The sequence below is a fragment of the Sinocyclocheilus grahami genome, unplaced genomic scaffold (genome assembly GCF_001515645.1).
Source record: "Sinocyclocheilus grahami isolate Dianchi unplaced genomic scaffold, SAMN03320097.WGS_v1.1 scaffold636.1, whole genome shotgun sequence".
NCBI classification, from domain to species: Eukaryota; Metazoa; Chordata; class Actinopteri; order Cypriniformes; family Cyprinidae; genus Sinocyclocheilus; species Sinocyclocheilus grahami.
Window position 1 is genome coordinate 92,407 of NW_015505815.1, and position 12,436 is coordinate 104,842.

General features: G+C 37.8%; 1 protein-coding gene across 1 annotated transcript in view; it reads left to right on the forward strand.

Moving 5' to 3' along the window:
* Nucleotides 1-12,436, forward strand: part of LOC107558205 (calcineurin subunit B type 1-like) — a 32,950-nt gene that overhangs the window by 5,082 nt on the left and 15,432 nt on the right. The window contains exon 2 of the mRNA XM_016241829.1: nt 7,454-7,493. Within this exon, the coding sequence (XP_016097315.1) occupies nt 7,454-7,493 (40 nt within the window). The remainder of the gene's footprint in view (nt 1-7,453; nt 7,494-12,436) is intronic.

Consider the following 12,436-nt stretch of genomic DNA (forward strand, 5'->3'; position numbering starts at 1 on the left):
ATGTGTGCGCTCAGAAAACCGTATATCATATGGTTTAAAACGCATGATTTCAGCGTGATAAACATGATAATCAGAACCAAAACAGATGTTTTTAGCAGGTCCGAGCTGTAATGGCGCAGCTCTATTCTGGAAAAAGGGGTGGGTATCAGCAGCTCATTTGCATTTAAAGAGACGGGCCCGAAAACAGCCTGTTTCTGCTTCCACTCAAAATAGGCATTTTCAAAATGATATAATAAATGATCTGTGGAGTATTTTGAGCTGAATCTTCACAGACACATTCTGGGGACACCAGAGACTTGTATTACATATTGTAAAAAGGGGCATAATATGTCTCCTTTAATTTAATGGTTTAATTACATTTTAATAATCAAAAATTGAATTCATACATCTTTAAACATTTATTTGATTGTTTGTTTGTTTGTTTGTTTACTTACAATAGTACATTTACATTTGTGCATTTAGCAGACACTTATGCGACTTGCAGTGCATTCAGGCTATAATTTTTTTTTTTTACCAGCATGTGTGTTCCCTGGGAATTAAACCCACGACCTTTTGCGCTGCTAACGCAATGCTCTACCACTGAGCCACATGATTTATGATTTAATTTTAAATGTATTATCGTAAATGGTTGTTGTGAAATAAAATCAAAAACCTGCAAAAATTTAAATAATGTTTTGAAAAGCAATTAAATTAATAGATATCAGTTGTTGTTTTTTTGCACTTTACATTCAGACACTATTCCATATCACAATATGATTAATCTTTGACATTCTGCATTATACAGTAACTTCTATTTCTATGACTATATTCCACGATTCCATATAATTCTAATGTTTTCTGCATCATGGAAATAATAGAGCCTTAGATTTAAATAATTATTATTAGTATGCCTGAGGGGTCAAGGTTTTCACTGGACGTCATGTAAGGTCTGGTACATTGCAGTTTATTCTGTTGGAGAACTGCCCACCTAGACAGGAAGAGCCGCCTGTCTGACATGTAAAGCTAGTATTGTTCCTGCGTGGAGTTGAGATCAATAGGAATGCTAGCGGCTGGCTTTCTGCAGGTATTAGACACACACACACACACACACACACTAGTCAAGCGGAGGCCTGCACTCAGGCAGTGTGCAGCTGTTTGTGAGCATTAGTCATTTTTTGTGGGCATTGTAAAGGAAAATGAAGAACGATCATTTCAGTTCTCCACCCTTTATTACTCATGTTTGCAATTTTTCCTTTAGTAGAAAATAATAATCTTTAGTTTTAGGGCTGATCTTTTTTAGGTATTACTACCAAAGGCAGGTGGTGTTACGTAGATATCAGAATAGATTTTTTGCTAGTGCTGGGCGATAAAACAAAAAGTGTTCGGTATAATGTTTATGCACCAAAAGCGGAAGGAATCAGCGCTACTCATTTGAACTGCACCACACGGAGCATTTATCCACTCGGGTCAAAGTTCAGATGGCATGCGTTTACTCGCTGATAAGTGTCGGTCACGCAACACTAAACAGCGCTGTGAGATCCAGTGTGAAGCGCTTGAATTCAGCAAAGAACACAAATGATTTAAACTAGTTTAAAGGCAGGTGAAACAGTGCTGACAAACAGCAGAAACACTGTGCACAGCGATACAGTCAGAAGGCTTTTCAATCTACAAATCACCATCATTTACCATGGATTTACTGTAGTAACTCTAACAAGCACCATGGTATTGTGGGATATTCATATCGAATTTTATTATATTTGTAATGTAGACATGTAATGTGTTAAAGGAGTCATAGTATATGATTACAGTATGTTTTGTGATTAAGCTAAGCTTTTGTGCATTTATACAATTTATTTAGATTACTGTTTTTCATACAAATTCCTAGAAACCATATAGTTACGTATTACCATGGCTATATGTGTGGTTTTAACTGTGGTTATCATGCTCTGTGTGCTATAAGAAGACCAATGGTTAATTTTAATAAAACTCAAACAGTCAGAATAATTAAATGTCACTATATAAACATGAGGCTGTTACAATTTGTCCAGGTGTTACTGTTTTTGATCATGAACATAAATTTACATCTGCATCCTAACTCAAGCTACTACTACTGTCAACTCAAGCTACTGTCAAATGTGCATTTCTAAGAGACAAAAAAAAAGTTATGTTATTAATATTGCAGCCTGCACTGCAAACTGTGCTGAAGATACACATCGTCAAAGTTAGGCAACACCTAGAAACCATATAGTTACGTATTACCATGGCTATATGTGTGGTTTTAACTGTGGTTATCATGCTCTGTATGCTATAAGAAGACCAATGGTTAATTTTAATAAAACTCAAACAGTCAGAATAATTAAATGTCACTATATAAACATGAGGCTGTTACAATTTGTCCAGGTGTTACTGTTTTTGATCATGAACATAAATTTACATCTGCATCCTAACTCAAGCTACTACTACTGTCAACTCAAGCTACTGTCAAATGTGCATTTCTAAGAGACAAAAAAAAAGTTATGTTATTAATATTGCAGCCTGCACTGCAAACTGTGCTGAAGATACACATCGTCAAAGTTAGGCAACACAAACCTGTTTTATGAATTGAAACAATATCACTAGGGTTGGGTACCGTTCACATTTGAACCGGTACGGTACCGTTATCGGTACCTGAATTTCGGTGGCGGTATCCAATGGTACCTTTTTTTGGTACTTTACTCTGTGTAGTTACAAAAACATTTATTTCAGTGAAAAAATAAGCCCAAAAGTCTCAATTTCAACATTTTGAACAATAGGGGCCTACAAACTTTTTCTTTATTTTTTATTGGCAAACAAACTGAGTTTTACTGTTGAAAATAATACAAGGAAGAAAAATTGTGTGAATATTCCTTTAAAACATTTTTTTTAATAGGCTAATGATTGTATTTTTTTTTATTAGTGATTAATCTGGTTGTAATATTTATTTTTATCATTTAATTGTTTTATATTTAAATTTGATAGAAAATTGAATATTTAAAGATGTACTTATACTACGGGGCCGTTGAATGCTTGAATCTGATTGGCTGACGAACGTTCTGAGGTGTGCAGTTATTTTCAGGGAAACGCACGGCGAAAGTAGGTCCAGGGAGCTCTCTTGTCCTCATTAACAGTCCCTATACACTACGGTCACGCAGTTTGCACAAAAAGGTGTCGTCAGCGCTGCCCTGACGATTTTATCAGTTAGCCTATATAGTGCAGCAACTTAAAGGCTACACATGACGCTTCGCGTCGTGGCCGCATCACCACCTCTGGTGTGCATTATTTTTCTAATAATTCAACGGCCCGTTGTCAATTATTCCTTACAAATGTAATGCAAGAGTAACATATTTCTGTTACATGTTAAACCGTACTTTTATTTTGACAGGATGCCATCAAGTTTCTGTGTGTATACAGTATGATGATGCTAGTTTTCTCAAATGAAATGGTAAAATTCTCACGAAGTGACTCTCACAGCAGCTCTGGAGATTACGTTTTTGTGTTCATGCCGTCATATAGTAAGACGCAGAGGCCGAAAATCACCGCGAGCGTCACGCGTGCTTCAGTATTTGTGTAGTAAACAAAACCGCATTTCCGCCATTCATACATACAGAGGCAAGCGGAACATGCAGGACTCATATTTAAATTGTCTTTTTGAATTTTAATGTTCGCAGACACTAGTTCATATCACGATTCGATTTAAGTGGTAGTGGCTACTTTTGATTTATTCGTCCAAAATTTACGAATTCCATGGCATTCTGCGCTATAGAGTAAATTATGTTTTTATGAATGGACTCCACGATCCCATCCGCGTTTTTGCCCTGCGTGTTGTTTGAACGAGTTGCAGGGGTGACATCCCGTCACAGGGTCTCTCTTTCTCTCTCTGTAGCGTATGCGCCCAGATGCGTTCTCAGGTACCGAAATTTGGCACCGATTTAACGTGAATCGGTGCTTGGTAGTACCTACGCAATTAGGTCAGTACCCTTAAAAGTACCGAGTTCGGTACCCAACCCTAAATATCACTCATTAGAACATGCAGAAACTAAGAAATAAATTTTTCTATTAAGATATTTATTTTGATAAGAAAAAATTACTAGAGAATTTTAAATAATTCAAACACGTGAAGTGTTTATGTTATGAGTAGTTTAAAACCACAATTAATGGTCTGGTTTCCACAGCTTTCACTTAAGAGGAAAAAATCTGCCGTTCAGCTTTAAAAATAAATATTTTAAATTCATCGTGATAATTCGTGATATATCAACTGATATGAAAAATTTGATCGTGATATTTTTTTTGGCCATATCACCCAGCCCTAATTCCTATACTAGAATAGAGTCTAATTTCAGACTTATAAAACAGGGAGAATCACACAGAACCCGTGTCCACGTCTATTCAAGGGTATGATTTGTTTTGTGAATTTTTAGGAATGGATGCTGTGGAAAAGCAATAGATTAAAGCGTATGTCTGAGGTGTGTGTGTGTGTTTTGGAGATGTTTCCTCTATGTCTAGTCTAACATCTCCATCACAAACCACTGTTTTGGCCTCAAACCGTATTGCTTAAATGTAATTGGCACGAGCAAAAAGGACATCAAAGACTGACATTTATGAATATGACCAGCTATAAGCAGCATCTCCAGCCATGACACATTTGTCGTTCATTCTCTCTATTCATTTTACACTGTGTTATTGAAGATGTTTCAGCGAGTTTTGTTTGTGTATTTATGTTTGCTCTGCAGGGAGCAAGGGTGTGCGTTCACTGTGCAGTGCATATTTTGTGCGGTCTAATCGACTCTGAATGGTGAATGCATTATTTATGAACTACGCTGAGTGTTTGCCTCTTAGGTCTTCCAGACAATGTTCAGCCCACGAAAGAGTTCATTTACATCTCAGAAGAGCCCACTAATGATTCAGGGTTTCATTTAAAACGCCATCTTTTCCTGTCTATTCTCTCTTTTCTGAGCTGCAAGGCTCGTGGATAGTAAGGTCTACTGTGAATAATCATTGGTGTCTTTTGTTTATTTTGGACTCAGGGGATCTGGTATTAATAACTCAGTTCCACTCTTCAAAAACACTTCAGATGCCATTTTAGTGCGGCTCTGCATTTGCATATACTGCATCTGCTTTTCACAGTCAGTTTCATAGATTTGTGATGTTTCATCTCTGAGGATGCAAGACAAAACCACAAAGAGTCCTGCAGAATCGGTATATTTGTAGTGTAATTAATGAAAATTTTTGCAAAAACATCTCCAGATAAAATCTCACCCCAAATTCAAAAAGAAAATTAACGTTGCCAAAAATTATCTTTTTTTGTGTAATTCCTGTTATTCGCATAATGTAATGCAGTATGTTTTTTGTTTTTTTTGCTGTACAGTTAAAATTACTCTAATGCAAAAAATAATATTTAACATCATGATTAAATGTTATGCGCTCAAACAAGCGGGACTGTCTGTGTCCTGTATCTTAATGATGGATTTGTTTCTTACAAACACGCAGCAAAAATAATTCTAATCAGTAAAAAGAGGATACCGTTTACAGTCCGTTTCACCTGAACTGAATCTGATCCACACAGTTCATACAAGTTTGCTTTCTGTCCAGAAGCCACGCACGGACCGAGAACAACCCAAGACGTTTGCAGGCCCAACAGCTGTGGTGCTGTGACCTGTATGCACAGCGTTCACACCGCCTGCCTCATTTCAGCATAACACACGTTCTGGATCACTGAAGCCTTTCTGCAAACAAATATATTCATAGGCAAGGCAGGCTAATGCTGGGGAGCTTTGCCTGTGCATCTCTCCCAGAATTTAACCAGATGCATTAGAACATCAGGACTTCACATTGGTTATTTCAGTAGCCAAATAAAAATCAAAAGGGTTATTCAAGCTAGGAATGAGTAGTGCAGAGAACGCGCTCATCACTGAAGCGGCTCAAGACTTCAGTCCTGCGCGAGTTCTGCACTCTGACTGAACGATTCTCCCGTTCAAATCTTTGTATCTAAATTTGTTTCGATAGCCAGCCCAATTGTAGCTTTTTCCATCTCTTTGTATTGCTGCTGTGGGGCTTCAGCTCTCGCTGCTGATCACATGATCCGTTCACAAAGCCCACGCTGCTGCACAACACCAAACCCAGATACACTCACACACATCACACATTCACCCTGACATAGCGCTAATGTGCAAACCGCTGCTGTTTAGTCAAAACACACAAAGAATCCAGACCTGAAATGTTTAAAACTAAGTAAAAGCTGCTCCTGGTGGAGCTCCACTACCTGTGTATGAGCTTCATTTATTACAGAGAATGAATCAGTCTCTCATCTGTCCCTCACTGCTGTGACAGAGACAGAATATGGGCCTTTGAGCCCTTGAACTGGATGGGACTTTATAAATAATCAATCAAAGCAGATGGAGATACAGAGAGTGGAGCCATTTAGTATTTCATCTTCTAGAACAGAGCAGCGTTTGGTTTGTATCGCTGGTTATGCACGAGACGTTAGTATGTAGGATTCTGTTGTTAATATTTTTGTTGTTAAAGTTTCAAAATGATCTAAATAAGAACAGATTGGCAGGGCATCAATGGTAGGCTAATTTATTTGCTTATTGTAATGTGCTTAAAAAATAAAAGAAAATTAGTTTTATTTATTATTTAAATAAATATTTATTTATTTGTACATCACCAAAAACAGATTTTTGTTTTTTAGATTTATTCAAGATTTATTTTTTATTTCAACATTTATTAAAAAATTTTTTATTTCATTTGACATAACGATATATTAGACCTCATCATCATTTTAAAATGCCTCATACTGCATTTAATTTACCTTTACTTGTGAAGTGCTTTTCGCAATACATATCGTTTCAAAGCAGCTTTACAGAAGTCCAGTATTTCTACATTAGAAACGAGATCCAGATATCAGAGATGCCTGTGACATTAAAGCAAAGCTTGCATGATGTAATCGTGATCATTACAATATAAGGTTCATTTGGCGGGTTTGTATGTTGATGCAGAGTTGGCGTCGTCTCTTCACAGGTGTTGCGCTCATCTGAAATCTTCCTAATGGTTTACTGGCTTTGAATGTCTCCCAAATTACAGTGTTTTCGATCCCTAAAATATGATGCTTATTTATTATTATTTATTATATAATACATTGCTCTCTTTGACTTTAATCTAATGTCTGTAAGAGAGAGGTCATGTGTAGTACATTTAAGAAAGGTTCATGAAATCTACCGTTGATGCAGAGTTGGCGTCGTCTCTTCACAGGTGTTGCGCTCATCTGAAATCTTCCTAATGGTTTACTGGCTTTGAATGTCTCCCAAATTACAGTGTTTTCGATCCCTAAAATATTATTATTTATTATATAATACATTGCTGTCTTTGACTTTAATCTAATGTCTGTAAGAGAGAGGTCATGTGTAGTACATTTAAGAAAGGTTCATGAAATCTACATGTTTATGTTCTTCTTTTGTAGGGAAATGAGGCAAGTTATCCCCTGGAAATGTGCACGCATTGTAAGTATCATTACATTTCTAGCTATTTTGCATACAAAACTTCTATTTGCTAAAATGCTGATCAAACCTAGATGGCGACTGAAGCGTGATCACTCATACTTGCTAGTCGTCAAACAGATATGAATAGATGAAGTAAAGCTCGTCTCCAGAGATGCCGAGGCTTATTTTTTAGCTCTGAAACTTTTCAATTAGTTTTGCTTCCCTCTGATGTGTGCAAATGTTTAACGAATGCCTCTGCGGAGGGCCATGGAGTCCGACACGCTCAAGAGTTAGTCAGCCTTTGTCAAATCTTACCATTGTGTGCCATATTAATGATAACTCATGCAAATGACACAGCATTCAGCACCAGATCTCTGTCAGAGAGGAACAGAGAACAACACTAAGAGCCATAGCTGGGAATCAGCAGCTCTGTGCACATGAGCTCCAGTGCAGCTGTTAATGAGCTGTGAGGATCAGGCGCCCTTGGGGCTCGACCCGCTCTCAGTCTTACTTCACTTCACCACATCGTGTGAAGAGCTCTGCTAGGATTAGGGTAGCTTGGGTAACTGCACACACAGGTTAGTGTGCGTATGTATGTGTGTGTGTGTGTGTGTGTGTGTGTGTGGATGCCAGGTACATCCAAGATGATATGTCCAGTTTTAAGTTTGGTGCACATACGGCCTCTTTAATTTGATTGCTGTTATTTCAGCGCTGATCACTTCTGATTGGATTGGATGGATGTTAATTTAAGCTGTGAAATGATCTCACCCGTTTAAATATTGTAAGTATCATTACATTTCTACCTAATTTGCATATGATTTTCTAAAAAAGCTGATCAAACCTAGATGGTGACTGAAGCGTGATCCCTCTTAACTGAATTGCTAGCCGTGAAACAGATATGAATCAAGCTAAATATGATGAAGTAAAGCTTGTCTCCAGAGATGCTGAGGCTTATTTTTAGCCCTGAAACTTTTTAATTGGTTTTGCTTCCCTCTGATGTGTGCGAATGTTTGACGCATGCGAAACAAGCGAGAGATCAGGAGCGTCTGCGGTAGGCCAGAGTTAGTTCATATTTGTCAAACCTGCTAGGACAGGGATTCTGAGTGATGTGCTGCAAACACCAGCACATAACTGTGTGTGTGTGTGTGTGTGTGTGTGTGTGTGTGTGTGTGTGTGTGTGTGTGTGTGTGTGTGTGTGTGTGTGTGAGAGAGAGCATGACCTGCAAGAGCTTTGGCAACTTCAGCGATCTGGCCTATATGCAGCTCTCTCACACACACACACGGGACAGCTGTTCACTACATCAACAAACACACGTCTGCTTATGGGTCTGTAAATCTACAGAGCTTCTCACAAACATGTGTCCAATTCACTGTAAAGAAAAAAATTAGGAAATATTTTTTGCATTGTGATTTTATGTATGATGTTATAGTCCAGCCAGATTGTAGCAGAACTGTTATAATTACTCCTCATTCTTTGTACTAGTAGTAATATACTAGTCACTCTTTTTAATGCAATACAAATGAATGAGGATTGCAAAACGCCATGAAAGTGTCATCAAAGACTCGAATGCTCAAACATCAGACTGAAATTCATGTTGTTATTCACTGATAATTCTGAATTGTCTGAGAATCTTTGCAACTGGATCATTGATCATCCCAAAGAGATCCAGATTCATAACAAATCATTCAGACTGGTTCAGGGATTAAAGTTCTCCGTCGCTACGACGGATTTCCATTCATTGGAAAAAATGAGGGGAAAAGAAACATTTAGCGCATTGTTGATTTTTGTACCAAAAATCATCCCCAGCCACGGCTGCAGCTTCTCACTGACAACATAGTGACGCCGCTCGCATCATTCACAGTCGGGTTATTAGCAGAGAACACAGAGCAGGACTTGAATTTCAGGCACCGGATTGCGGCTATTAGGTTCCGCGCTTATAACGCGATGACACTGTATGAATGGTATGAATGTGAACGTATCATTTGCACGTGCTTTTGAGTCTTGAGAACTCACTCGCGTGCTCTCATTTTTTGTGCGCCCACAGATCGCGATAAGGAGAGTGACATATTTGAATAATTATTAAAGGAGTTTGCAAATGTGATATTGATTTAATACAACAGTTCAATAAACAAGTACTGCCTGATTTTGCTCTGTTTCATCAACGAAAATAGTTCAAAATATAGTTACAGCTCAGCCGCTGCGCATCTCTAAAAGCAAACACAGCGGTGTTTCATTCATGAATGAAAGTGCATTTGAAGTGACATGAAGTGACATGTGGCCAAGTATGGTGACCCATACTCGGAATTAGTGCTCTGCATTTAACCCATCCAAAGTGCACACACACACAGCAGTGAGCATGCACACCGTGAACACACACCCGGAGCAGTGGGCAGCCATTTATGCTGCGGCACCCAGGGAGCAGTTGGGGGTTCAGTGCCTTGCTCAAGGGCACCTCAGTCGTGGTATTGAAGGTGGGAGAGAGCGCTGTACATTCACTCCCCCCACCTACAATCCCTGCCGGTACGAGACTCGAACCCACAACCTTTGGGTTATGAGTCCGACTCTCTAACCATTAGGCCACAACTTCCCTAGATTTCTGAACGAATCTAGTGAGTCAGTGATTCATGATCACCCATTCATAAAGACAGTCACTTGCTTCATTCCTGAATGTTCAGCCGTTTGAATGAATCAATTGAATGAATGATTCAGTGATAAAATCCGTGATTTGCCGCCACCTACTGGCGGTTTCAGTTTCATTTTTAGGTATAATTTCAGTTATTTAAATCACTTAATATTTCTGTATTCAAAATGTTATATTTAAAACATTAATCTCCACATAAATGTATGAATTTAATTGCACTCATACCACCTCTGAGCCTCATTGAATGTCTGAAAATGTACCTACAAGCCACTTTTGTGTTCTTCTGTGCCACCTCTGTAGTATAAATTAATTTTTTATTAATACTAATTCATATGATTGGTAACTTATTTGTCTTATTCTACTTCTTATTATATTGTTTTAAATAGAAATTTAAAAAAGCTTATAAACATACATTTTTGAATTTGACAGATGGAAATGATGCCATCGCAAAGGTAAAAAGAAAATACCCCTGTAAATCACTTTAAGAAGTTAAATGCCACCTCATATTAGGAAGGATCATTTTCGATCAGAATTTTTGATTATTGATCAGAAGGCGCTCCTAAATTTTTTTAATTAGGAGGACAAGAGCTCCTAAAAAGAAAAGTAAGCATAGAGCCATGTATCAGTATATTAATGCATGAGGTCTTAAAGAGACAGCAGCCTAAATAACCCTCCATTATACAGTGAAGACTAACCAGTGTTATTTTACAGTTGAATAGATTGTAGTTAGACCTAACTGAAAAAAATAAAGTACTGTTAATTTAATTTGTATCTTGTTATTGTTATTGTTTTTGTTTGTGCTATTGATTGTCATTAATTTATTTGTTCTTATTTTATTATTTACTATTTACTTGTCTTTTTTTAGTTCAAATAAATTAAATTCTGAGTGCTTCTGATTCTTGGGTGGGGAGGGGACGTGGTCCATGAGAAATAGTCCTGCCACCACAGCTGGAAAAAATCCTAGGAAACACTGCATACATTTAATAAAATTAGAAAAATGCCAGTACAAAGGTAAAAAGAAAATGCCCCTGTAAGTCACTTTGAGTCAAAAGTCACCTCATATTAGGAAGGCAAATTTTTGATCAGAATTTTGTATTATTGATCAGAAGGTGCTCCAAATTTTTTTTAATTAAGAGGACAAGCGCTCCTAATTACAAGAAAAAAACTGCTCTTAAACTGGGTGTGTGACAGGAATGGCTGAGGAATGGGGTTTGGCTGTGGAAACATTTTCAGTCAAAAAATAGTTTTTTGCTTTAACCCCTGCTGGGTTTGTGAACGAGATCATTCAATTTTAATTACTCTCAGTGGTGATTCTCATCACTGCAATACAGTGTGTGTGTGTGTGTGTGTGTGTGTTTTAAGGTCACAAAAACGTGTAAAAGTGCCAAATGCAAAATGTTTTTGGGTTTGACCCTTCACTTTTTTTGTAGCCTCATTGGACTAAATCTACATGAGCTTCTGCCTGTATTTTTGTGTTTGGATCTACACACCAAAATCAAAATTCTGATAAAAAGCATAGCACCAAATACAAAAACTTATTTGGTGCTGCACTTTTTATCAGAATTTTGATTTGAAGCTTTTTTTAAAGGGGTCATATGGTGCGATTTCAAGTTTTCCTTTCTCTTTGGAGTGTTACAAAGCTGTTCGTGCATAGATAGAAGCTGTTCTCATTATAAAAGTTAAGACTGGTCCACGCCTACCTAAAACGGCTCGTTCTAACACGCCCCCACATATCTACATCACTGTGTGGGAAGATTTGCATAACGCCGCCCAAATGTTCACGCAAAGAAAGAAGGCGTAACTTTTATTCTCGCTGTAGTATTGTTGCTGCTGCCGCCATGTCGTGTAGACGCTCTGTGTTTCATTGTGAAAGTGAAACTACTTTGTTTGGTCTTCCAAAAGAGGACACGACTAGAAATCAGTGGTTAAGTTGTATTTACAACACTGTTCCAGAACACTTCAACCCAAAATTTCAGATGTGTGCAGCACATTTTACGGAGGACGAGGACTGTTTCCTGATCCTGGGAGAGTAGACTACAATGCCGGTGTTCTGACAAATAATGCTGACTCACAGCCTGTAAGTACGTTTTCATAGGTACTTATAAAGAATTTGCCACTGATGATTCAAACGCGAGTTTTGAGCAGTGTAGAGTAGCGCTTGTTGTTTGTCATCTCTCCGATCACAAATGCAGACATGGTTTTATGTTTATGCGGCGCAATGCAACGCGTTAAAAGACAGTATAAGTCATTATAATCCGTAATTATGTCCCCACTGGATGCAACAAATGCCTCGTTTATAATGGGTTTTCATGTTTTTGAATC